Here is a 25,479-nt window from a genome sequence, read left to right as displayed (position 1 = left end):
GGATGCCAGCAATGGCACAAAATCCCTGAGCAAGAGCCTCTCAACTCCCAACACTTCTCACTCACCTTTGGGAAACTACAATTCCACGGGACATCCATGATCTACACCCTTTCATCAGCTATTCTAGAGAAAGCACAACAGTTTCCATTACAAATCCAAAGAGAAAAAGGCTTTTGCTTCCAGACCAACCGTTTCTGCTCCAGTGTTAAAAGATCTGTTTTGGGCTTCTCATCCGTTTTGGCAAGAGGCTGTAGCCCAGCTTGGTGCAGCCACCACTGGCAGGCAGCTTCCCAGAGTGGTGGGAGCCTGATAACTCCAAAGGTTTCTGCTATCAGACCCACTCTTCCCACTGAGAGTCAAAGGGCAAGACCATGCTCGAAGACAACAGAAGGAAACAAAAAAAAAGAAGCTGTATTTTATACATGTTCTCCAACAAGTAATAAGGGAGCTTCTCCTTAAACTAAATACATAGGATAATGCACATCCACAGACCTGGATACAGCTGCTATAGCCTCAGGTGTAAGACAGTACAGCTTCTCATTCTAGGATCACAAGAAGTCAGGGAGTTGGGGTAAAAATAGTACAGATCACAAGTGTAGAAAATTAAAGACAGTGTACAAAGGGTCTCAAACACAAAGCTTTCCCTCTCTTGAATTTGCTTTTTTTCTATCTGCACTTGGAGGGAGCCACCCCAAACCTCCCAGCCACACACAGTCTCCCAATGACTCTAAATAAAGGTTCCTCCTTCAAAAGGGCTTTCAGGGATTGCTGAGTTATGCCTTGTTACTTTAAACCACCACTGTGCTTAATGAACTCAGACACCTAAAAGAATAAGCTTTACTATATACATTTAAAAATTGAGGAAAAGTTCTCTAAAAATACGCTTTTGAATTTGACAAAATGCTCCAGCTGCTCAGGCTGGAGGAACACCTCCAAGCTGTGCAGCAGCTTGTTAGCAGACACCAAACTAAACCACCTAAAGAAGAGGAGCCAGCCCAGACCTTTCCCTGTGCTGCTGGGCTGCTCCCAAAACTCCGTCCATCTCCTTCAAGGACACTCAGTGTATTCCAACAGCAACAACCCAGAGCTGCTGACAAGGAACCAGTATCAGGTGGGCCAAACACCAAAGGGGGACAGGGAATACATGCCAGGGCCAAGAACAGAGGGACTGCCACATGTCAGAATCCAAACAAGCGCTAATTAAAGCTTGTGTTCGCAGGGGGGAATCAGGAATCAACGCGGAAATGCCACCAGAGCCTCACAAGATTGCTCCTGTCTCCTGTGTGACATCAGCTACAACGTTCTCATGTGCTGCAGAAGCTGATGGCCATGCTGGGGAAAGAAGGAAGCAGCTTTTCCTTTTGGGAGAAAGCGCTTTCCTATCATCATCCATGTCCTGTCCTTCAAAATCTGTACTGCTGAAAGGGCAAATGTACCACAAGCAGGTTAAGTCCTACAGAGACCTCTGAGGCAGCTGAGGCCAGCACACTCTAGAAGGTATTTTTCAGCTTGGCTGCCACAAGCACGAGAATCTCCCCAATCTTCTTCTGCCAATTCTCTATGTCCTTGGAGACATCACACCAGAGCTCTCCGTGGCGAGGTTCGGCATTCTCACAGCGCTTCCTCACCTCTTCTTGTTGTTCCTACAGGGAAGAGAAATGACAGTTTGTCCTGGTTTGTTCCAGAACACAGCAAAAATTGAACCCTCCCTGCTTCAAACACTCTTCCAAAGACAATGGTGGGGTTTGGGATCTGTTACTTTCAAAGGAAGTCCAAGTCAAAATTCAGAAGCAGCAAGTCTCCTGCCTGGCTGAACAAACCGGCCAAGTTGCAGCTGAGCAAGTCTTGGCTACAGCACAGAAACTGCAGCAGAAACTTCCTTGCATTACCACCTGCAGGAGCTGTGTCAAGTGAAAGGTCTCTCTGAAGTCAGAAGATAAACACCCCCATCATTTCAGTAGAATCAGCAGTACAAACTGCTGTAAGAGATTAGAGCTGGCTGTTCCTCTGGCTGTGTTCACGTGCAACCTGTACTCCACACTTGGGAAGGAACAGCCCTAGTTACACAAACCCAGCACCACCATTCCAGCACAATCCCCTCTCAGAGCAAACTTGAGTTTTACAGGAGGAAGATTGATTTCAGAGATTTTTGCATGAACCAGCATGACTGTGGACAGCAAAGCAGCCTGAAACACAGCTCAGCTAATGACAGCACCTTTTAAAAGCCACCGCACAGGCCTGTTCTTGCTCATTCATGACCAGGCGTGACAGCCAGCCTCCCCTGTGACAACGCAGGCAGGAGCAGCAGCAGCACGCTCAGCCCAGCACTGCAGCAATCCCAGGACTGGGCAACCCCTGGGCAGCCAGCCAGGGATTGCTGCTGCCTTCCCTGTTCCCATGCACACACTCACCTCTGTGCCATGCTGGAGCTCAAATTTGTAAAAGAAGGCCCAGGCATCCCCCAGGTCAGAGTCTATCTTCACCGTCCGGTGGAACCACTCTCTGGCCTTGGTTATTTTACGCTCGCTCCAGAACAGCCTGTTGGGAAAAGCAGAAGGGAGCTGATAAACAGCCTCATTTTACAGGAAGATGTCAACCCACAAGAAGTCCAACTTAAAGGCTCTACAGGTGTTCCAGTTCTTTGCTCTCCCAGGAAGGAAACGGCAGCTTTTTAGGCAACTACCGACCATCCTGCTCCTGGGAAGGGAAGGGAAGGGAAGGGAAGGGAAGGGAAGGGAAGGGAAGGGAAGGGAAGGGAAGGGAAGGGAAGGGAAGGGAAGGGAAGGGAAGGGAAGGGAAGGGAAGGGAAGGGAAGGGAAGGGAAGGGAAGGGAAGGGAAGGGAAGGGAAGGGAAGGGAAGGGAAGGGAAGGGAAGGGAGAGGACTGAAGAGAACATCCAGCACTTCTTCACTGCCCCACAGTGAGGCAGGGCAACTCAGAGGATAACTTAGCCCCAGGCACAGACAGACTCTGCTGAGAGGAGAAGCATTACTGAGCTCTGCTAACTCAATTGCTTTAATTTTGCTGTTCCAGATTTGGTGAGGAAGAGACAGGATTACGTGCCTACATCTATTCCCACTCCTTCAATTTCTTTACACTTCAAGTCAATTTTAGCATCTAACAATTAAGTAACTTCTAAAAGCTGGCAATTGCCTGCTGTATGGTCACATGCTCACACCTACAAAGCCTGCTGGAGTGGAGTGGAGCAGACCTGCCTTGTCAGCCCCATTTTCCAAGAAAAAACAAGCATGGAAGCTTCTGCACTCAAACCCATCCTAGCACAGCCCCACTGTTGCCATTTCATCCAGGCACTGGTCAATGCTGAAATTTCTCCCCAGTAATGAACCAGCTGGGTCAAGAGTCTCTTGGTTTCACTGCTTTGCGTTAAAGAGTTCATTTGAGCTATAAGGTCTTTATCAAATCAGCCACCCCTCATAAAGAGCTTAGCCTGTCATAAAATTATACAGCTTCTGTGATTGTTTTTAAGCCCTATAATACTCTTGATTGTTCTGTGTTAAATAAACTGTGATTTACAAGAGCGCAACAATGATAGCAGAGGCTTAACACCTGCAAGTAGTGGCCATTTTCAGCAACATGTTAAACAAAAGTTTTTCACAGATGTGTGACACTCTGTACCTACAGAGGCAAGTTGTGATGGGAGGTGGAAGCTGTTTATGTTGGGATTAGCTGTTAAATAGCCTGAGGTTGCACCAGAAGGGGCCTGGGAGCAGTTGCCATAAAGCAAAAGTTAACATTTTTCTCACTTGCTGCTAAAGCTGAACAAGTCAGCTGTCAGGATCTGGCAGAACCCAGTGTTGCAGTCACTGGAGTGTATCCTACAGTTTTCTTTGGCTTATAAAATAGAGTTGTGAAAGAATTGGGCAACCTCGAGCAAAATGCCTCCTGTATTAACTCTTCTGCTATTCCCAAAGGGAGGAAAGTAAGTTTGTTTCCATCAAGGCTGCTGTAAAGGCTGTTCACACATCAGAGCAGGATGTGGCATGAGTCAGTTCTAACAGTGGGTTTTCAGCACTGGAATCCTCACAACTCAGTCTGGACAAGAAAACAATTCCTAGGAGATTATCTTCCCATTTCAGAGAAGCAAACTACAGAATGTCTGGTGGTTTGCATTCTGGGAAGGGGCACAGCTGAAGAACACTGACATAGGAAAAAATCAGGAGCAGAGCATCTAGCTCAGAATTTAAGAAGACACCTGACAGAATCTAGGATAGAGAGAAAAGATGCAAACTACACAGACAGCCACACAAAACTTGAAAAATAATCAGCAAAAAAGGTCCCTATTTTCACAGATACTTAAAACATATCCTGAACCACTTAATAAAGCCTAGTTCACCTGACAGCACAGTGAAATCCTCTTCAAGGGACAGGAAGAAAGCAGCTTGCAGGGTGCCAATACCAAGTACTGGCAATGAGCTTTGTGTGAGTGTATTGTTATCTGTGCCAGTCCCAGACCCACCAGAACAACTCGAGGGCAGGCTGACATTCCCCACTTGGAATCAAGGGAGAGATTTGCACAGTTACTAGGAGACAGCTGGAGAGCTGTTCCTTGCTTTGGGACTTATTACAGCTGCTGCAGCCAGAGTCGCATGGCTGTGCTGGAGTGCAGTGTTCCATCCTGGATACAGCCACACACAGACACGGATATTTTTACTGCATCAAGCACAGGAACTCACTTGGCCACAGCCAGCAGGACATGTGGGTCATGTTCACACTTCTTGAGAGCATCCACACTCTTGGTCTTTCGTTGCGGTCGCGCTTCAAGGAAAATTGCTTCTGACCACAGGATTCCTTAATCAAAATAAGTAAGAAGATTGTTTAGTGTTATTTTGAGGTTAACCCTTCCCACCCTGCCATCAGGCCAGTGCTCTGCAACACAAGCAGCTGTACAGCCCCTGCCCTGGTGGTGATCCACCCCTAACCTCATCCCAGATCACTCTTTCCACACAGATACTTCATTCAGAACTCTGAAATTTGAGCTAGTGTGTGCACCATGCTGGAGCTTCAGCTCTGGGAGTCTCTGTACCACAACTCCCGCAGCTAACGTAGAGCTCAGGCTTTTCAGATGAGACACTGCAAACACTGGGACAGGGAGGGCAAATCAGCATTTCCAAAGGGAAAGGTATCTGTCTGTTGGAACAGGCAACTGCAGTGGCAGAAGAAGGCCCAAAAAGTACAAAGTACAGTCTGGGAGCAGTTTCAAGGGTGCTGGAGAGCACCACAGTCTTATTGATGCTGGCTCCACACACACTGATGAAGGACAGAGTAGATCCAGGAAAGCTGGGTTTAATCCCTAGCTCTTCTCACTGCCAAAAGCAAGGAAGGAAATATGCTCAGGGGAGCATGAAATCTGCAGTTTCTCATGTCAGCCAGGCACACCTGATCACTTCAAAGCAAAGCCTGAGAGCTGGTGTCTGCCAGGACTCCATCAAAGCGCTCTCGCTTCCCATAAACGGCACCACAGGAACACACACAAGCTTTGATAACTGCAGTGACAGACAGGAGACAGACTCTCTTCTTCTTGCTCTTTATATATAGGATCACAAACACCATAATATTTCTATTTTATTCTTTGTGCAGCCTGCCACCCATCAGGAATCAATTCAGCAATCGATGGACCCAAACCTCTGGTTTACAGGACTGCAGGTGGCCAAGTCCTGCAGGCTTTGATTATGGTTTGTTGAGGTCTAAGATAAAGTTGGAAGCAATTTTTTAAACAAAAACTGAGCTCCTGCTGCCCATTTCCATAGCAACAGGCAGATCTGTAGAACAGCCTGTGGTGGCAAACACTTACTAGGTCATTCACAAAAACAGAGCAGGATTTTGGGTGGTGCTGCTTTGGTGACCCACTCACATGGAAAGTACCTTGCAATGAGTCTATCATGTCATAAAAGTCACTTAATTCCCAATTAATTCACTGGGACTTTAGTAGCCACCAATTAAAACACCTTTCAAAACCTACCCTGAAGGCAAGTCAAGCCTTGACCTGCAGCAAGTTACTACAATTTGTAGCTATGTGACATCTTCTCCCCAGAAGATGTCAACATGTTTAATTATTTAAAGTCTTCCTGCAATTCTGCCCCAAAACAGGGATGTGTTAGGCACTTTATCCTCCCATCCCAAGAGGCAAATGTTTCCACTGCTGGTTAGAACTAACTGACATCATTTGACTTCTTTTCTTACATGAGCTAAAATAATTAAAAACCAGGACTGAACATTTATGGTACACTATCCCCCAATCATGACTGCGATGGAAATTTGCTGCCAGCACAAGTTGTTAAACTCAGAAACCAGTGCAGGCAAACCAGCAACTCGGAATCTCCTAAGGCCAGCTGTACTCCAGAGGGACAGGGAAAGAACCATTCTTTTTCCACTGAACTTCCTAACTACAAACACTGAAGTGTCTTTAATTTTAAACCTTGGCAGACTTCTACCAGCTTCAGAGAAAAACCCACCCATATCCAAGAAGTTTTCGCAGGAAGCCTGGGGACAAACTGTGGACCAGGGATCCAATAATATACTGGACACTGCGGAAAAATGGAACAACACCAACTCATGACCCCTCAGGTGTGAGAGAGCACAAAGTAACTCGGATTGTTCTCAAAGACCCTCAGTATTTCCTTTGCAGAAGGATGACTGACACCTCTCCAAAACACCATATTCTGAGACCTGGCCAGAAAGGACATCTTGGGAAAAAATGTGCTTCTATCAACTGGGCAAAACAATTAACTGTGTTTAAGGCAGAAATGAGATCCAGCTCACCCGAATTGGGGCACTCTTGCAGTGCCTTGGCCATCAGTGTGTTTGCAATGTTCTTCAGCCCAGCTCGGTATTCCAATCTCACAGACTCCAACCTGGTAGGGAAGAGACACTGATGAAATTTATGACAATATTCACTAGGCAGAAACAGTGAGTCACATGAAGGTCACTGGAAACTGCAAACATCTGCCCATATTCTGGATATGTGTAGGTGACGGACATCTTCCCATTCCTCTCCATCTAAAAATAAATGCGACTTTTATTCTATAATGGCCCAGATAAAAAACAATCTGAAAAAGGAACTGTAACAGAAAGGAAAGAGCCCTGTGCATGCTCTGTGCACTACAACCACCAGTAAAGAAATAACTAGTTCCCGGATCCTTAGAGAAGCTAGCCAGGATCACCAAAGCATTTCTGCTATTCAGGGAAGCTGTTAGTCCAGAAGAAACTCCAGGATGGGTGTGGTCCTAAGTTCCAGGCTCAAATGGTTGAGATAATGTGAAATAGCGGGCCTGAAGAATGGGTTGAATTTGTAGCCCAAAATCAGTTCAACTCCACACAACTCACCAGAGATCTGGATTCTTTGGATTCTTCAGGCGAGACTTTTCCAAGATGGCTCTTGCTCTAGTCAGCTGCCCGACTTTCTCCTCCAGCCTGGACAGCAAAAGCCACAGGGGTATGGAATGGGGGCACTTCTTCAACTGTTTAAAAAAAAAAAGTATACTAATAGGTAAAGATGAAAAAAAATCTTGTAACTCTTATTGAAAAGAACTTCCCTGCCTATATCCTCCTGAAGAGTTTACAAGAAGAGAGACCAAGATATGCCACTCAAATTTCTCCAGCTAGTCTTACAGTCAGCACAGAAGTGAAGTTTTTCCTGTATCCAAAATAGTCAGGTACATCAGGTATGACTGAGCTATCCCAGCAGTTAAGAGACAGAACACACCTCCCTTAACACAGCTGCAATTCGTGCTCCTTCTGCAGATGGAGGGCTCTCACACATCCCCAAACCACAGCAGAGTGTGCAGGGAGTCATTAGGATATCAACACTGGCAGAAACCTGTGTCCAAATTACTTTGATGGCTGTCGACTTTGAGCATTCATACCCAAGGACACCAATTACCATTTAAAAGAGAGAGGAGTGCTCCGCAGGCCACCTCCTTTCACAGTGTGCATCTAAGAGCTGCTGAGGAAGATTTTCTTTTAAGAGTTCTGGTTTTAGTCTTTCCAGGTCTTAGAGAATTACTGTGCAAAGCCTTTCTTCCTGCCTGTGAGGAGTCAGGTATACAGAGAACTCTTTCAAGCAAGAAAGTCAATCTTGCATATGGGTAATGCATAAGAGAAATTCTTGCTTATTTCAAGGGCCTATTTTTTTTTCTTTTACTGTTTTAACCAATGACAGAAAGGAATCGTGTCGTTGGCTCTTCATTTTCATTCAAAGACAGACATCTCTCCATGCCAGCAGCACAAAGCAAACCTGCAGTAACATCCATCTTACCCCTTGATTATAAGCCTCCCGTGCTTTCTCTACCAGCTCTTTTTGTTCCTCAATTTGTCCTTTCATCATCCACAGTTTGGGGAAGTCCTCATAGTGCTTCAGGGCTTCCTCACAGAGCTCCTGGGCTGCAGCAATGTTCCCAAGCACCCATTCCAACTTCACAGACTTCATGAAGACCTGGGAACAAACCAGAGCTGTTTACCATCAGCAGCCATTGAAAAACCATTAATCTGCCAAAGCAGCGGATTCCCACTTTCATGCATTCATTAGAATGTTATTGATTAGCTACAGTTTGAAGCAAAATAAAAACTAAAATATCAGAGTTAAATAATAGCGGGCACAGATAACAATGGAAAGGTAAACGCAAATACTAAAGGAGTTAGAAGAGCGTGATCCACCTGTATCTCACCTATTTACATAATTATTAACATAGAACTGGCATTTGCAGAATCACAGAACAGTTTGGGTTGGAAAAATAATATTTGTATAAAGAGCACAGCTTTAATAGCACAACCAATTAACAAACCTAGGCCTCCTTCATCAGCACAATCTGATCTCCTCATATCCAAGCTACCATGACCACCTTTCCTTACTTATGGCTTCAGGCTCTAACTGCTGTCCTGCTCATTACAAACTGGTACACGTACTTTTCTGCTCCCCAAATCCTTCCTTCTGGCTACGCAGGGAAGTCACAGCTATGAGAAATACACCAAAGGCTCTCTCACTGCTCTTTGATCCCCATCCTCCCCGTTCCCAAACTCCCCCCTCTGTGACCTCGCAAGAGAGGCATCAAGTCTGAGAGCAGAGCTTCAGCCCCAGCTGCAGAAGCTCCCTGGCTCAGAGAGGAAGAGGACAGTTAAAAAGATGTAGGATGTAACTACGACTGAGGGGGAGGAACAGAGGACAGAGATCAAACTAACTTTTCGTTTACTTGGACAAGTTAAAATGCTTTTGTATGAAGAGCCGAAAATCGACAGAGTTTATCATACCAGAGGTAACTGGAGATAAACACAGGACCGTAACTTTAAACACCAAACCACCCAGAGCTGTCTTTAGTACAAGCATAAGTGAGTCTTCTGTGAAAGTATTTTCTCTTTTTTCCAAGACGTGCTTTTATGCAACACAAACATTATACAAACAGCTGTAAACTGGGAATTTCCTGACTTTTGCTATTTGTGTAAAAAACAAATTGAAACCCTTCACTTGATCCTAGCCTTTTTTTCCCACCATGCCACAACTTTGTGTCGCAATTCGCTGGAGCAGCGCTCGGCAAAGCGGCCACATGCCCCGGAAGCCAATGGCAGGGAGCCATATGGTCAATCCCTAAGGCCACAGAACTGAAGGAACTCCTCCATCCGTCCCAAATCCCCCGTGGCCAAGAGGCCTGAGACTCTCCACCCTCCACACAGCCTTACCCTTGCTGTGGGGGCACTGCTGCGAGCCTTTGCCAGCAGCCTCCTCGCTCTTTCATACTCATTGTTCTCCGACTCGAGCTTCACGGCAGCCAGCCAGATCTCCTCGCTGTTGGGGTTGGCCTGCAAGAACACAAAGTGACAGACAAATGCATACAGTGAATCAACAGCAGATTTAATCCTCCGTTTGATCCAGATTAAAATTGAAATCAGAGCTTTGTCAATCCACAGTAGGATTTTTTTCAGTGCAAGCTCCTCCCAGTCTTCTTTGACCTTTGAAGTTTATAGAAATCCTCCAAAACAGATGGGCAACACAAAGATATATGCCAGTTTAGAAGCTGGATGCTTCTCAACTGTTGAAAAGCAGTAATGCTTGATCTTCTGAACTTCCAGTCTAAATACTGAAAACATCACAGGGTCTGCCACAATGAGACCCTCATTTTATTACCCTCAGGCAAAAAAACTGCAGCTTGAATTCCCCACTGACGTCTGTGAAAACTCTTCCAATAAAAGTCATTTCAGTGGCAACCATGTCAAGAACTTTGCAGCCTAGTAACAAAGAGCACCGAGAACAGAATAAGGAAGTATCTTTTACCTTCCATTTCAGGACCTTTTTTTTCACTTAGCTTTTAAGCCTGATTCCCAGTGCTAGAAATGCTCTGCCTATCTTTGCTACAGCATCCAGTAGGCGATTCCCTTCATTAGTGGGTTTGATCCAAAATATAAGTAATTCAGTGACCTCATTAGGGCAGACCACAACCCCTTCCCTGAGGTGACCCAAGACAACAGGATTCTGATCCATGACTGGGGTTGGTGGAAGCCATGCTAGTAAAATTGATGGTTTGCAAACTCATAGAATCGCAGAGTGGTTTGGGTTGGAAGGGGCCTTTAAAGATCATCTCATCCCAAGGGTAGGGATGCTGTGCACCAGACCAGGCTGCTCAGAGCCCCATCCAACCTGGCATTCAACACTTCCAGGGATGCAGCAGCCACAACCTCTCTGGACAACTTGTTCCAGCTCAGAACCTGGTGTAGAACTACTAAAAGAGCAGTACCACAGCCTTGCTTCCAGTTTGCTGCTATTTCACAGGAGAACATTTTGCCACACAAAGCAATCAAAGAACAGCGGAAGTCTCCATCACCTTGAAAGGCAGCAGGAATCAGGCGTTGACAGAAAAAGCCTGCTCTGTATTCTTTACCTGTCACATTTAACACCCTCTGACAAGTGTAACAGACCCACCTGGAAAGCCAGGGCCAAGATGCTTCTGGCTGCTGGCACATCTCCTGCCAACCACTTGGATTTGGCTCCCATGAGCCACAGCACTTCTGCTTTGGGACAGTGAGCAACAGCCCTCTGCAAAAGAGCCTCCAAGGATTCTCTGAAGACAAGAAAGAGCAAGTTACAATCCCTCAAGGTACTGCCAAAGGCAAGCTCTCTCACACCATTTTCACTATCACTCAGTGTTATAAATATTGTTGCAAAGTCCAATGTTGTAAACCTTGATAAGTTGTTTCATAACAAGGAAAGGGTGGGGTCTTTTTCCACAAGGGTTCTGAAATCAGCACTCCACAAACGGCTCATTGTTCAGACACCTTTGTTTGATAGCCTCTGTGGAAAGAGCCCTCACACAAACAGCTCCTTTCTCTTGGAAAGAGTAATTCTGCTTAACAAACCTTAGCAGAAACTCTGACAGGAAGGTTTTCAGAATTATTAGATGAGGCTCGCTTGATTTTATGCAATTTTTTTTTTCCTCTGGAAAATATACTTTTCAGGTGGAACATGGGGCTTAAAAGCCAGCCACCACTGGGAAACATGGGAAAACATCAAAAGCAAAGGTGTATTTGTTCCCATTTAAAAAAAGGCTTGAATGAGGAAGAACTCAGCATCTGCAGTCACTTCCACAACATAGTCTTGTTGGCTTTAGTAAGGATGATTGCACATGTATAAGTGGCTTACTGCAGAGATTGCTTGCTTTAATCTAAGATGTGGGCAGAAAGTTTCTGACATGTGAAGTTTACTCTTTATGAATAAACTTCAAAAAGAGCCTGAGCTATAACAGTATAACACCAATCTTAATTCAGGATGTGATACACATTCAGAGTGTTTAATCAGAAAATACCAGAGATGCTTGGACACATTCAGCTATGTAGTTTTTTATCTATGAAGACTAAATAAAACACATTTTAGGTGATTTGTATCCCCATATTTTTCCAGAGATGCCTTCTCAAAGACACTTGTTCCTACCTTGTCTCTTCACAGCTATTTTTACCAATAAATCCCTATTGCCAAAAACCATTTTATGACTGCATAAAACTTAAGGATGTTCTGGGCACAACAATAACAAAGAAGGTCAGACTTGCAAAAAAAACGTCAGTGAGTTTCACCCAGCTGCACTAACTCTGCACTTGCACCACACCAGGGACCATCCTGTAGTTTTCCTTCCTTTCCAGCCTGTCACTGGGATGAAGCCCTCCACGGAGGGATCGTGCAGCACACGTACCTGGTTCCATGGTTCTTTTCAAAGTAGGCTGCTCGTAGCCACACACTCTTCTTGCTCGGGAAGACTTGCAAGGCATAGGCATAAATGGCTCGGGCACACTCCAGGGCATTATGAGCAACACACTGAGGGAAAACAGATCAGGACTAAGTGAGCTTAGGGGAGCACTGGAATCGAGAGCAAGAAGGAATTACACATGCACAATTCAACCCAGAACTCAGTAACTCGGTGTAATCCATGAATTGAGGCATTAATAGAGAACAGAATACTTACAATCAGCTTTTTAAAAGGAAGCAGGGAATGAATTTCCAAATATCCCTCTACAGAGCACAAGTACCCCTGGCCTTTCAGTGGGACTGACACTCACAGGCCAGCTTGAAACATTAGTAAGGCATTGGAAAGGCTCTCATGTTAGCACTTCATTTTGTTATTTCACAGGCAAAACCCTAAGCACCACAGCATGTGCCCCCCACTGCTCTGAGCCCAATTCAAGGCCGGTGAAGTTGGACATTTCTCATGCTGAAATATGATTTAGTTCTTAGCACATGTTCAAACTATTCCCCTAAAGCAAAAAAAGCCTGGTAAAACTTTTACCCACTGCCTTGTCCAGTCTTACATTAACTCTTGAGCTACAATGGTTATGCCTTGAAACTCAACTCCCAGCTCCTTTACCCATAACTCAATCTCTGTTGATGTCTCACACTCACAAAAAAAAAAATCCACACCAAACTAGCAGACAAGCTATACCAATGTCAACTTTTTGTTTAGTAAAAATTCAAATCTGAATAAAGCTCTATAATTGAATAACCTCCTGAGGCAGAGACTGGCCAAAGGCAGGCAGGTGGTGTGGGAATCACATCCACTTTCACTGACAAAGCCATTTCCCAGGCACCAGTTCAATTTCCTCTAATTAAAAAACACTAACTCACAATAAAACAAAACCAACAAAAAGCAGCATCACAGCTGGACATACACTGTCTGCATCTTCCATCCAGGTGTGTTTCCGATCTTCTTCCTCGATCCCAATCCCAATCACAGCTCTCATGATTGCCTGGCATGTGGCCACACTTCCAGCTTTATCACATTCCTCGGCATCCTAGAAACAAGAGGAAAGCCCTGCTCATTTTGAGAGCTTAGCACAAGAAGTTAAATTCTGCATTGGCAACTCCTCATGCACAAACACAGAGACATTGTGGTCACCACCACAGCACAAACATCTCATTGATCAAACACACACTGACACTGAGTAGGAGCCTGCACCCACGAGGAAGGTGCTAGAGCTGTACACAAAATCATTCACAAGTTGGTTAAGAAATAGAGCACAGCAATTCCATCCACTGAAAAGCAATAATTGCGACAATGTGTGACCTTTCCAGACCTAGAAATCTTTTCCTACAGCTCCACAACCCTGGGCCAACCCAAGCAGGCACCTGGCCAATAAAAAATGCAAAAACTTCACAAGGAAGAACTGCAACATCAGAACTACTGACCTTCTTTCAGCTTTGAGATGATTAAGTCTCAATAAGGGCTAAGCAATAACTAAATTTAAGAGTTCCTGTCAGCCAGTGTTAAGTAAAAGGTGCAAACACTCTCACCAGAGCATGTATGGAAAAATGGTTTCCTGACACACAAAGCTTTCAGAAAGCCAAGCATGTCTTGCTTAAACTTGTTGCAAAGCCCTCTGATCAGATAACAGAAATGGAGCAGTTCTACTACTGAGAAGGAACTCGAGAACACAACAATGCAGAGGCTGTGCTCGTGGGTTTTTTTAAAGAGAAGTTGAAATTAACCGTTAATTGTTTTACTGCTGTAAAGAAAGTCAGTATTCTTTTAGATGTTAACAAGGATATCCATTTAATATTATATACTTCATTCACTATCAGTGTTCTTAAGCAGTATAACAGAAGATTTTTGCTGCCTTGACCCACTGTAAATGATTTTAGTAGGAAACTGCTTTAAAGACTTAGGATCAAACAAAGCACAGAACCTATTCAGGAGGAAAGAGGTTCAGTACAGGACTAACAGTATCATTTCCTACATGCTGCAAATGCAGTATTTGTACTGATTTCTCATAACACCATTTGACAAAGACTTATGGGGCAAATAAAACATCTTTCAAGCCAAAAGAAAAATATGCAAAAAATACGTAAATCCTTCACTGAAGGCTTTAAGCCTCTGTCCTACTTAGGCAGCAGCTGCTTGAAGCTACTTACCTTCCAAGACAGAAGCAAACCAGACACTTCTCAGCAAAACACACGTGACATTACCCCAGGGTATCACTTACGGCCTTGACCCTACTCAGCTTTTTAATCTCATCTCTTGTCTCTTCACAGGGACCTCCACTGATAAGCCAGGTGCAAAATTACACTGCCCCATAACACCCACCATCAGCAGCCTCCAGAACACAACGTGAAGAGCTCACCTGGGCTTCCAAGACTGAGCACTTACCTGTATCCACTGCTCCCTGTTGATTTCCACACCATTAGCCCTAAGAGATGTGATGGCTCTGTCAATGATTTTCTCCACCATCTGGGTGTTTCCATTGGCTTCCTCCAGTTTGGCAGCAGTAATCCAGATGTGACGATCCGTCGGGATATTCTCCCGGGCTTTGTTAAGGACTTTACGAGCATTCTCATATGTCTCCAGCCTTGCCAGCGCCAGCCACAGCTGCAGAGCAACAAAGATGTATGTGAGATGAGAACAAGGAGCTGACAAGGCTGCTGTATGGCAGTGTCAGCCCACAGAGATAAGCAGCTTCACGCTGCTTGCTACTGGTTGGCAACTGTCCTCAAGCACTGCAAGAAGGCTGTGGAATACCAATGGAGGAGAGGAGAAACAGGCTGCTACTGCCCTTGAAGCTCAGTCCTGATCATCTCTGGGTATCATCCCCATCTGCTGGGCTGTTACACTCCTATTTTCTGTTCACATCACCTCTCAGGCAGCTGAATTGAACACTCTGGTTTGGTGTTTCAGAAATGAGTAACTTTTAGATTCACCAGATTAAATGTTCACTTGTTTTCCCAACTGTCAAGGCACCACACATGGACACAAACATGGTTCAGTGCCTACAGCAGGCACAGCTGTGCACTGCCATGACTAACCTAACAATTACACAGCAAAATGAGGCATGTAATGACCACCAGACAATTAACTCCAAAGAAAAAAAGCACATTCCGCTACTCATCACATCCTTCCCACTGTGGCATGAAGCACGTGGGAGAAAACCTTGTGTGGAGAAACACTGCTCACCCTGCCTCTTGCCTGCAAAGCTCTACTGCCAGCCTGAAGTGGGGTGTAAGTGTTTTTTTATTTCACTTTTTTTTTTAACTCACTTCAACACTGGTTGGACAGCACTCCACAGCCCGGCTCAGCATGATCCTGGCATCCTCAGGTTCCTCCAGCTCCACGGCTGCTTTCCACAAACGCACTGAGTTTGGAACATGCTCAAGGGCTAGAGAGGCAAAACAATTCTGTCAATCATGATAAAGTAGTTTACCAAGGAGATCTGTATTTTTTAAACACTATATAATAAAGGATTTGTGCTATTACAATGAAATGTCCTGAAAGAGGGAAGGGAGGGGATTTACTTATATTGGGCTCTCGCTTCAACAATGAGAATTTAAAATCAGAAAATAAAACACTTAATCATTTTAATTGGAAACAGGTTTTGGAGAGCCAAGGGCTTTTTTGCTGTACAAGCTGTAATTGCATCCTCCTCAGTAAAACACCTGGCTGAACGAAGCCTCCAGTCTCAGCAAATGAGCAGATGAAGATCTTCAAAACTGGGCAGCTTAATCCTGCTGGGTTTGCCTTTACAGAAAAGGAGCATCTTCAACACTAATAATACAACCTTGTTCCTTACATGTTGAAACTGTCCCTTGACAATGTAGTTTTCCTGTAAGCCTCTCCTGACAGTTCAATGAAGCCCAGCTTAACTTCCCAAAAAGCTGTTGTCCTGCTATGCAAAAATGAAACGGGGATACATAAAAACTTAAAGGTCTCACTGACACTCAGTCATGAGTACCAAGTGTGCTTCCAGCAATCCAATATGGACTCCATCTAATTAGGATTCTTCAAGGCTTCCTTAATCTTGTCCAAGAGCTAGCTACTGCTGGTAGAACTGCATTCTCTGCAGCCTGTCCTACATGTGCTGTCTGAAACATTAAATGCTAAACAACAGCTTTCCTCAGCCCATCTCTTTAAGAGAGATTGAGAAACCAAAGGGTTTTTAGCCTTTTGTCACTCCAATTTGCACCCCAGCCTGCTGGAATCAGCTGCATTGCAGCATTACTTCCACTGCTTCCATAGTGACTGTACACAAATGTGCCATAGTAACAGAGGACTGAGCACATCCCTCTTCAATAAAGCGAGCACAGTCACAGGCACACAAAAACGAGTGGGAAAAGGCATCTAAACCTACTTTGGAACTAGCTGGGCAAGGCTGTTCCTTGAGGCACTGCTGCAGAGGCAGAGGCACAGTGATGAACCTCAGCTCAGAGCACATCCCACCCCTACACAAACAGAGATTTACAACAGGCATTAACCATTTGTCTCCACTTCTGTAGCTGCAGGAGATTTCCCTAAAGAATTTAAGTGAATAATGTCAGCCTTCAAGAGCTGAAAGCATCACTCTGCAGGACAGAACATGTTTTCATAAATACAGAATTCGATTTTTAGACCTCAAGCTGTATTTCAGCCACTCAGCTTGCTGGGTCTCCAGTCAGACTGAGGCTTTAAAAACTCCAGAGGTTCTGCTGGATGGTAGGAATGCACACAGCCAGCAGAGAGGAGAAACACATTATGAAAGGTCACACTTCAGTGACATTACCTGGCACTCAGGCTTTTTTTATTTTGGGAGAAATAATGGGTTATGCTGCCACTTAAGGCTCCAAGCTCCATATTAGTGATGCTCCCTAGGCAGCAGAGGAGCACAACAGTGAAACTGTTAACAGGCCAGAAATTGGGAAAAGAATGATAAATCCAGTTCCATTCCACTAACAGTTTTGTATCAAGAGATTAAGTAGGTGGCTCCAAAAACTGAATGTTTTTCTCTTCATAAATACAGTGTTTGAAGCAAAGCTCAGTACTTAGAGGGTAAGTCACTGCTCTCACACAAGACCCTCCCCTACCCAAGCTGGACTCACAGATCTATTTCTGCTCCTTTAAAAGTGTTTTTCTGTTCAACATCTGTGACTGTTCCTGAGAAGGACACATGGTGTCACAGGAGCAGCACTTCACACCGTGTTGCACTGTGGAGCCAATGGAAATCTAAAAAGCTACTGAATAGTTAATATCTGAATTCTTTACAACTTCAACCCCAGCAACTTTGAAGTGCCTTTCATCCACATGTAGTAAGAGGTCATTTCAACAGAGATCTGCATTTTACATGCAAGAGGTTAAGAGGTGGGAGGCAATTAATTCCTTTGAAGCTAAACCATTCAATACTGCAGACTGCTTCACAATGATTCAGTAAATGTATTAAACCAGACCCTTTTCCCTGTCTAGATTAAAGTCAGGAGATGTAACTAATACAATTCAGTAGTCATGAAGGAACTAATCTCTACTGATACAGACCCAGCTACTTAAAGTAATCAAAGAATTCATATTTTGAAGTTCTGAGGAAGACCTGGGTCCAGGACAATGCAACTAACTGCTGTTGAAGAGATCATTGTTTGGAAAAGACAGTAATTCCATGAAAGAGGAAAACCTCCAAGTGCAATGCAATCCAAGAAGATGTAAGGTTTCAGGTAAGCACCACAGAGAAAGGCTGTTTGTCAAGGACAGAACTTGCTCCACTAAAGCAAATCCTGCAGCTCAACAGGCTCCATGATATGAGAACCCCGGGACCTCTAAAGCTCCTCCAGCAGCAGCCACTGTGGTCTCTAACAGGCTACAAGCAAGTAGAAACAATCAATTCCAGTATCTTTTCCAAAAAGTATCACAAGGTGACATCTAGAGCACCTTTTTATCCTTAGAACACCGTTTTTTAACTGCTTTCATCTACTTATCTAATTGTGATCAAGCTGGAATTGGCTTAGGTAAGTGAAGTATCATTTTGGAATTGTTCAGTACCAGCAGCTTTCTGCTGAAGGATGTTTTACGAACACTTCAACACCTTTGCTCTTTGGCTCAACAGCAGCAAGTTCCACCATTAACACACATGCTAACAACTGTAATTTCAACAAGGAAGCAAAAAAAGCACCTGAACTTATGGCCACATCTTGAACAACTTGAAGTGCAATATAAAGAGTGCAATGCTCAGCCTTCATTCCCTGAGCCCACGAGAGCTCTCACCTTTCCTAAGGACACGTTTCTTGGCACGGATGTCTGTCTCCAGCTCTGCTGCTCTGATATAGATCCGCACAGACTGTGGAAGGTGCCGGACAGCCTGGGCCACAACAGCCTTGGCTGTATCTCCAGGCTGAAGCCGAGCAGCTTCCAACCAAACATCTTCACTCTGTCAGGAAAAACAACCCATCTTCCTTGACATCGAAACAAGAATGTAAAAGCAGAGCTTCTGGCTAAGCAGGTGTTTTGTAATACTGCAGATAGTGAAGCTGTATCAGACAGAGCCTCAATCAAGCTTAACAGAGATTCTGCTGCTCATTAACCACAACTTTTTCCTACTATCCCACAAGGATCACAGGGAAGCAAAGCAATTCTGACCTTAGGGCACATCTCTGTTCCTTTCATGATGAGGTTTCGAGCCACCTGGAGCTTGCCAGTGACCTCCTCCAGTCGGGCTGATGCTATCCAGGCTGGTGGATGATGAGGATTGGTCTCTCGGACAGATTTCAGGAGCAAACGGGCTTTTTTGATATCACTAAAGGAGGAAAAAAACGGAAGGAAAATTTCCAGCACATTGGGAAACAATTCTCCTGAACCAGGACATGCTCAGATCCACAGTGTGACCTCAAATTTTTCCATATTGGAGACACAAATTACACTCTACCAAAACAAGCTTACAAATACACACTAACACAGCGAGAGCACAGTAAAACCAGTTAAGTATTTAAGAAAGATTTTTGGGAATTACAGCTGGGCACTTGCAGCCAGAAGCTGATAAGCCCAAGCATTGATGTAAGCCAAGAATTAGCATCAGTATTTGCACGTACTGCTCTGACTCAAACAGCAATTCTTTATGAAACAGATGTCAAACTCCAGGCTAAAGAAGTTCTCAGAGGTCGTCAATCAAGACTAAATTAGCAGCACACAGGTACAATTAACCAGGTTATTTCCTGGCTGGCAAGCAGCCACACACTGCCATCACTCTGGCATGGAAATAGGGATGGAATGGAAACAATCCCCACAATTGATGCATCCAGGTCAGATGCCAGTACCTCAGCTGAAACACTATACCAGATCTCATGTTAAAAGAATTCATCCTCAAAAACTCACCTGGCATTTCTTACAAACTAAATGCCAGCTGAAAGCACCCACTCAGACAGATTTCCATTTACATGTAGGATCAGTGCCACTGCTAAGAGGATAAATCTGTTAATCCTTCTTAAACTTACTTGATATCTCCACCATGTGTGGGAATCATGGAATTTAAGTCTGTCAAATATCCTTTCGGGTCCACTACGGTCTGGCCGCTCACGGAGTCCGACACCTGAGAAAGTCAAGTCAGAGCTACTGAAATGACCACCCACAGCCCCTGAATGCCTGAAAAGACACTGTGCTGTACAAAAATCCTAGATATTCATCTGTTCCCAAAAGCAAGGAAGGAGGAAAACACAAAGCCTTGCTTATTAGCTTTTTTCCCTCTTCTAATACACACAACTTTAATGTTAAAATCCAGACAAGAAGCAGCTTGGTGACAAGCAGACACCAAAAGCTCCTGCAGCCCTGCCAGCTAAAGGCATTCTTTTTAGAATAAACCAGATTTAGATCAGAAAAATCAATGAAAAAGAGCAGAAGTCAAAAGCTAGTACTTTTCAGCAGTTTGTCCTGCATCCCTACGTTAAGACAGAAGAGATGCTTCCCTTGGTAACACCACCTGTGCTGTTTGCCTCAAGTCCACCTGTGATATATCCAGGCGGTCTCTTCTCCCATAAGGACCAAGAATTCCATGGACAAACTGGTTTTCTCAGGAAATTCTATTCATGTTGACAGCATGAGATTCGGGGAGAGGGACTACAAAATTATTTCACAGCTCAGCTGTTCTTGGATCTTCTAACACCAAAGAGAATTCAACACTTTTCTAAAACCAGGACTTAAATAGCAGCACAACATCAAACCCAGGTATACCTGTGACAGATCCTGCCTTCTCACATCCTTACCTGGCTTAGCCTCATATCCATCAAGGTGTTCCTGGCTTGGCCAATCTTCCTCATATCCAATTCACCTGTTCCAGGTGTCATCAAGCCTGGTGTCATTCCTCCTGGGTATGGAGTATTCAAACCCCCTGGATACGGAGTATTCAGTCCACCAAATTGCTAAAAAAAAAAGAATGAGAAAGTCATTCCTAAAACCTCTCCTGAGATTTCAAAAATAATTCAGGCTATTGGCTGATCTGCACTTCCCCAGAAGCTGCAGGACACAGATGCAAAACCCCCACAGGTACTTATGATATGGCTTCCCTGAACCCCAAAACATTTCTCATACAGGATTTGCAAATCTATAGGTAATTACTAAAGTTTGGTCAAGTCAGTGAAATAAGCAACAAGAAAGTGAAAAATTCAAGCACAGGCATTTAAACCTGACACATTTAAACAAGAATATCTACAAAGTCCCATGGACACATGGAGCCAGTCTAGGACCAGTCAGCTGCTCCTATAATTCTATGACCACAGTAGACTCTGGCCACAGAGCAACAAGCTAAATTACTTCATTTTCAGTTGACTGAAAGGCAAGTAATTTTTAACACAATTACCCCAAAGCTGAGCAAACCATTAGGTGAAAGCAAACTTTATTTCCTGTTCCCTCTTCGCAAGATGTTGTCATAACAGAAATGGTTATGCTCACCGAAACTATCACCACCCTGCATTCAGCAAATAGGAAAATAAACACTTCCTTCCATCTTTAACACAAGAACCAGGCTTTCTCTGCCTATCCCCATGCTTTCTCTAGCAATGGCTGTGCACTGAAAGGCTCCAGCAAGCACAGGAGTTTAACACCCAGAATTCCGTTGGCAGACTCACAAACCACACCAAGTTTTTGGTCAAGCATCTTTTCCCCAAATCCCAGTTTCACACTCATCTCTAATCCAGTTTGACCACAGCTCGCCCAGGTTTGCTGTGTACTCACTGTCTGGCGTGGGTCCACAGAAGTGTGATTCTCCCCTGACTGCAAATGCTTCGCAAAGAAGCTGTCGGGGACGGGAGTCAGCTTCTCATAACGAGGATTCCTCTGCCGCTTGTTCCTGGCATCCCCAACCTCGGGAATACTCAGCCACTCCTCCTCAGTAACCTCTGCTAATTTCCGCTGTTCAAACAGGAGTCATCATCAGTATTTGCTGCAGAAATGGCTTTTTAAGTGCTCTTAACTCCTTAATAGATTTATTTTCTTGAAATAATTCAAGATCAATTTAACACTTAAGGGTCAGACTCTTTTCCTAATCCAATGTACAAAAGAATTAGATGCATTTAATTAGAATTTGGTTTTAGTCCAGACTGAGATTCCAAATCAATTTTGTTATTTGATTCAGTGCTACAAACATGCAGATTAATCCTAGTGCCTGGAGCACTGAGTGGTTTATTACTAATCATTAGACAACAGCTTAAACAATACATTTTACTTAAAAGAAGATTTAGAGTCAGGAGATTCTACTCAGCTACTCCTGCAATGCCAACAAGTTAGCAGTTTCCCTCAAAGGCAGAAGTGTAGAACTTTCCATAAAGCACAAAACAAAAATGATCAATATCAAAATTTGCAGACATTTCACTACCTTATGTATCCACAAGAACAGTGTGTATTCTTCCAACAGAAAGTAATTCTAATCTGGAGAATATCAAAGTACTTGTTTGCCAACACACAAAATCTGAGCAAAGAAACACAAAAGAACACACAGCCACCTCTTGTATCTCATAGAAAGTCCCATTTCAGACATTTTTTTTCCTTACTTTCAAGTCTGAGAACTGCTGCTGAATTTTGGGTCGTTCCATACGGTATTTTTCTATTTCCTCTTTTTCTCGTTGTTCCCTTAGGAAAAGGAATACTGAGGTTATGCTCAAAGTAACACTTGGTAAGTCTTTGATTGAAGTGTTGACATGACAGAAAAAAGTGTTTGATAAGAGTTAGGGCATAAATAAAGGCATTTTCTCCAAGCTTAAATTATCAACATTATGACAAGAGATCCTTTATCAAACAAGACAGTATTATAGTGTAAAAACAGACATCTCCAAGTGAGCTTCAATCTTTAACCTCCTCTTAGTGAGTAGCGCATTTAACAAGTAACACACATTGTTTACAGGCATGAGATGACTTTTCTAACAATTTCCAGTGCACAGTGCAGTCTGTGGTGTGTCAATACCAGTTGCTCAGCACCTCCCCACACCATCTTAATGAACTACAGTGAAGTAATTTAACCACATCCACTATCAAAGCCAGTGGTGTAAAATACCTGTCATCCTCAATTAACCAGAAAACACACCCTGCCAGTGCTGTAGCTTATCCTACCTCCTTTCTTTCCTGCGTTCATCCATCCTCTTATCCAAAGCTGCATAAATAGCATCTGCTTCCTCATCATCTTTTTCATAGGGACCGCTGGAGAACAGGCTCCCAGCATAACCATTGAACTGGGAATTTGGAGAGAGAGAGAAAAAAAAAGAGGGGAAAAAAGGCAGTTTTTCAAAGCTCCTGTTGTGCTCCTCCTATAGCCAACAATCACCTGAAAATGCACTGACAGGCTGTTTCTGACAACATTGCATCAGACTAACACATCCCTAAATGAAAGCATCTTCCTTCTACCACCCCATGGTGGTGTTTATTCTCCCACACCATTTGAAGCAAAACTGCTTCAAAATTGCTCCTTTCAAAATTGCTTCTCTCTCTAAGCCACTTCTATTCAGCAATAAACAAGATCCCAGGGTAGAAAAGCCATTCTCTTCCATTAACCACTTTTTACGCCAGTGAAAGCAAACAGAAAGAATATCACAACATTCAACTAACCAAAGTGGGACTTAAACACAAGAGACTACACAGGCCACTTAAGGACAATATATGGCACAGAATCACAGAGTCATTTAGGCTGGAAAAGACCTCCAAGATCATCAAGTCCCATCCTGTCAAAGCACACATTTGTGGAGAATAAAAAAAAAAATACAACCCCTGAAATACTTAAATTAATTTTTATTTATGGATATTTTCCCAAGACTCTCAGGGCTCTGTATCAGCAATTAAACTACAGTCCACAGAGCAAGGCCACAACAAAAATCTGCAAGCACCATGCCACTGTGCATACTGAGGTCTCAATCAATAAATAAAAAAGGAAATGCTGCCTGCAAACTACAGGAAATTCTGGGTTTGAAGCCTCAGCTAAAACCGGGTTCATAGCAAGAGTGGGGAGCTCAGGGACTCTTGTTCCACCTGGGAAAAAACATCTCAAGGATGATGAAAACCACCTCACCTCATCGTAGTTAGTGTCATTCAAGTCCTCATCGTCATCATCTGCTGTCTGGTTCTTCTTCATCTGGTCCCCCACAGTTCTCTTCCCCGGCGGGGCATGCCGGTCATCCACGGGGTCGTTGGCATCGCGGGCAGGGCCAATATCAGAGCGGGTGGTGAAACCTGTGGCTCTAGAGGGATAAACCAGGGGCTGTTTAGCTCACTGCAATCCCAGCCTGTCACAGTTACTGCTCAGAACAGGCAGCATAAATATAATTCTTTTGGGAGAATGGCATCAGCCACTGCCCATGACCAGCATTCATAAAGCCAGGGAGAAAAATGTCCTTAGAATCATGGAGTAGTTTGGGTTGGAAGGGACCTCAAAGCTCCCTCCATTCCAAACCCCCACCATGGGCAGGGGCACCTTCCACTAGCCCAGGCTGCTCCAAGCCCCATCCAACCCGGCCCCAGACACTTCCAGGGAATGGGCAGCCACAGCTTCTCTGGAAAACCTTTTATAGGGAGAACTTTTTCCACAAATACACTGCAACCACCCAGCTCATTGCTCTGCCACCCATTCTGTGCATGGCCTCCCTTCTGTCTTTGGGTCTCTCAGCTGACCCTGCAGGCTGTGGGACACCACGGGCTGGGGTCTGGGCAAAGGCATGGGGCAACTGGAGTTCTTCTGAACCCCCACACTCGCCTGGCACCACCTCTTGGGGCACAGCCGGCAGGATCTCCCCAAGGAAGGACACAAGAAAATCAGCGGGACGAACGCAACTCACACCAAGGAAAGGACACCCCAAAAAAGGTTTCAGCCGCCACCAAACCCCCTCACTGTTCCCTCAACAAAAGTCCCCAGTTTGATCATTTTCCAGACGGTCCCACGCACACAGTCACAGCATCAGGAGGGACACAATCCTTTGCCGGTCTGAAGCACCCGGGAACCCATCCTCGGAGCCAGGCTCGCTTTTAAACACAAACCCGCCCAGCGAAAGAGCGAACTCGAACCATTACGAAGGGACAACACTGAAAAGCCGCGCGGGGCCACCCCGAGAGGACGGGGACCGGTGGTGCGGGGAGGTGTGAGCCCAGCCGGGCACCGAACGGGCCCGGGAACGTCCCGGGACCCGGCGGGGCAACGGGGCTGTGAAGGAACCGGGGTGGGGAGGCCAGGCTGGGCCTGGGCGGCGTCTCACCCGCGGCCCAGCCCCGGCACGTAGCCCAGGGGCGCGGGCATGCCCAAGAACGGCTTCTTTTTCTTGTTCATGATGGCGGTGGCGGCGAGGCGACACCGAAGCGGGAGCGGAGCAGGGACCGGAGCAGAGCCAAGAGAGGCGGCCGGCAGAGCACCGGCGGCGGCGGCGGCGGCGGCGGAAGCGGCGCCGGGAGCAGGCGGGGCCACCCCGAGAGCAGAGCGGAACTTCCGCTCTCGCCGGGGAACAGCGCGCCCCCTGGCGGTGTGGAGGTCCTGAGCCGTGGTGAGGATGACGGGGATGGGGGTAATAAGGATGGGGAAAATGGGAATGAGGATGGTGGGGATGAAGATCATGTGGATGATGGGGCTGAAGATGGGAATGTTGAGTTGTGCTGTCATGGATTTCATATTTATAGCAATTTATTATTTTTATTATTATTAGGAAATGAGTAACTGCTAAGGAACATCCCAGGTGGTGAGTGGCCCTGCAGGGAGCAAAGCTGACACCCTGTGTTTAGCGACTCCCAGCCAGAATGGGGCGGGGAGAAG

The 25,479-nt window shown here is 45.0% G+C and overlaps 1 protein-coding gene across 1 annotated transcript; it reads right to left on the bottom strand.

Moving 5' to 3' along the window:
* Positions 1–387: 387 nt before the first annotated feature.
* Positions 388–25,124, bottom strand: PRPF6 (pre-mRNA processing factor 6). Its single transcript, XM_032126965.1, has 21 exons — positions 24,932–25,124; positions 23,755–23,923; positions 22,806–22,924; positions 22,250–22,328; positions 21,435–21,611; positions 20,468–20,623; positions 19,703–19,797; positions 18,852–19,008; positions 18,480–18,642; positions 15,518–15,636; positions 14,634–14,852; positions 13,159–13,281; positions 12,189–12,310; positions 10,928–11,066; positions 9,691–9,810; positions 8,276–8,452; positions 7,345–7,478; positions 6,781–6,872; positions 4,695–4,809; positions 2,412–2,538; positions 388–1,643 (listed from the first exon to the last, which is right to left on the bottom strand). The coding sequence occupies exons 1-21, from the start codon at positions 25,000–25,002 to the stop codon at positions 1,491–1,493; spliced, it is 2,826 nt and encodes a 941-aa protein (XP_031982856.1). The 5' UTR covers positions 25,003–25,124; the 3' UTR covers positions 388–1,490.
* Between the last annotated feature and the right edge of the window lie 355 nt (positions 25,125–25,479).

The sequence above is a fragment of the Corvus moneduloides genome, chromosome 17 (assembly GCF_009650955.1).
Source record: "Corvus moneduloides isolate bCorMon1 chromosome 17, bCorMon1.pri, whole genome shotgun sequence".
In the NCBI taxonomy this organism is placed as follows: Eukaryota; Metazoa; Chordata; class Aves; order Passeriformes; family Corvidae; genus Corvus; species Corvus moneduloides.
The sequence above is the reverse complement of the archived record's forward strand: the minus strand, read 5'-3'. Positions and strand labels throughout refer to the sequence as shown.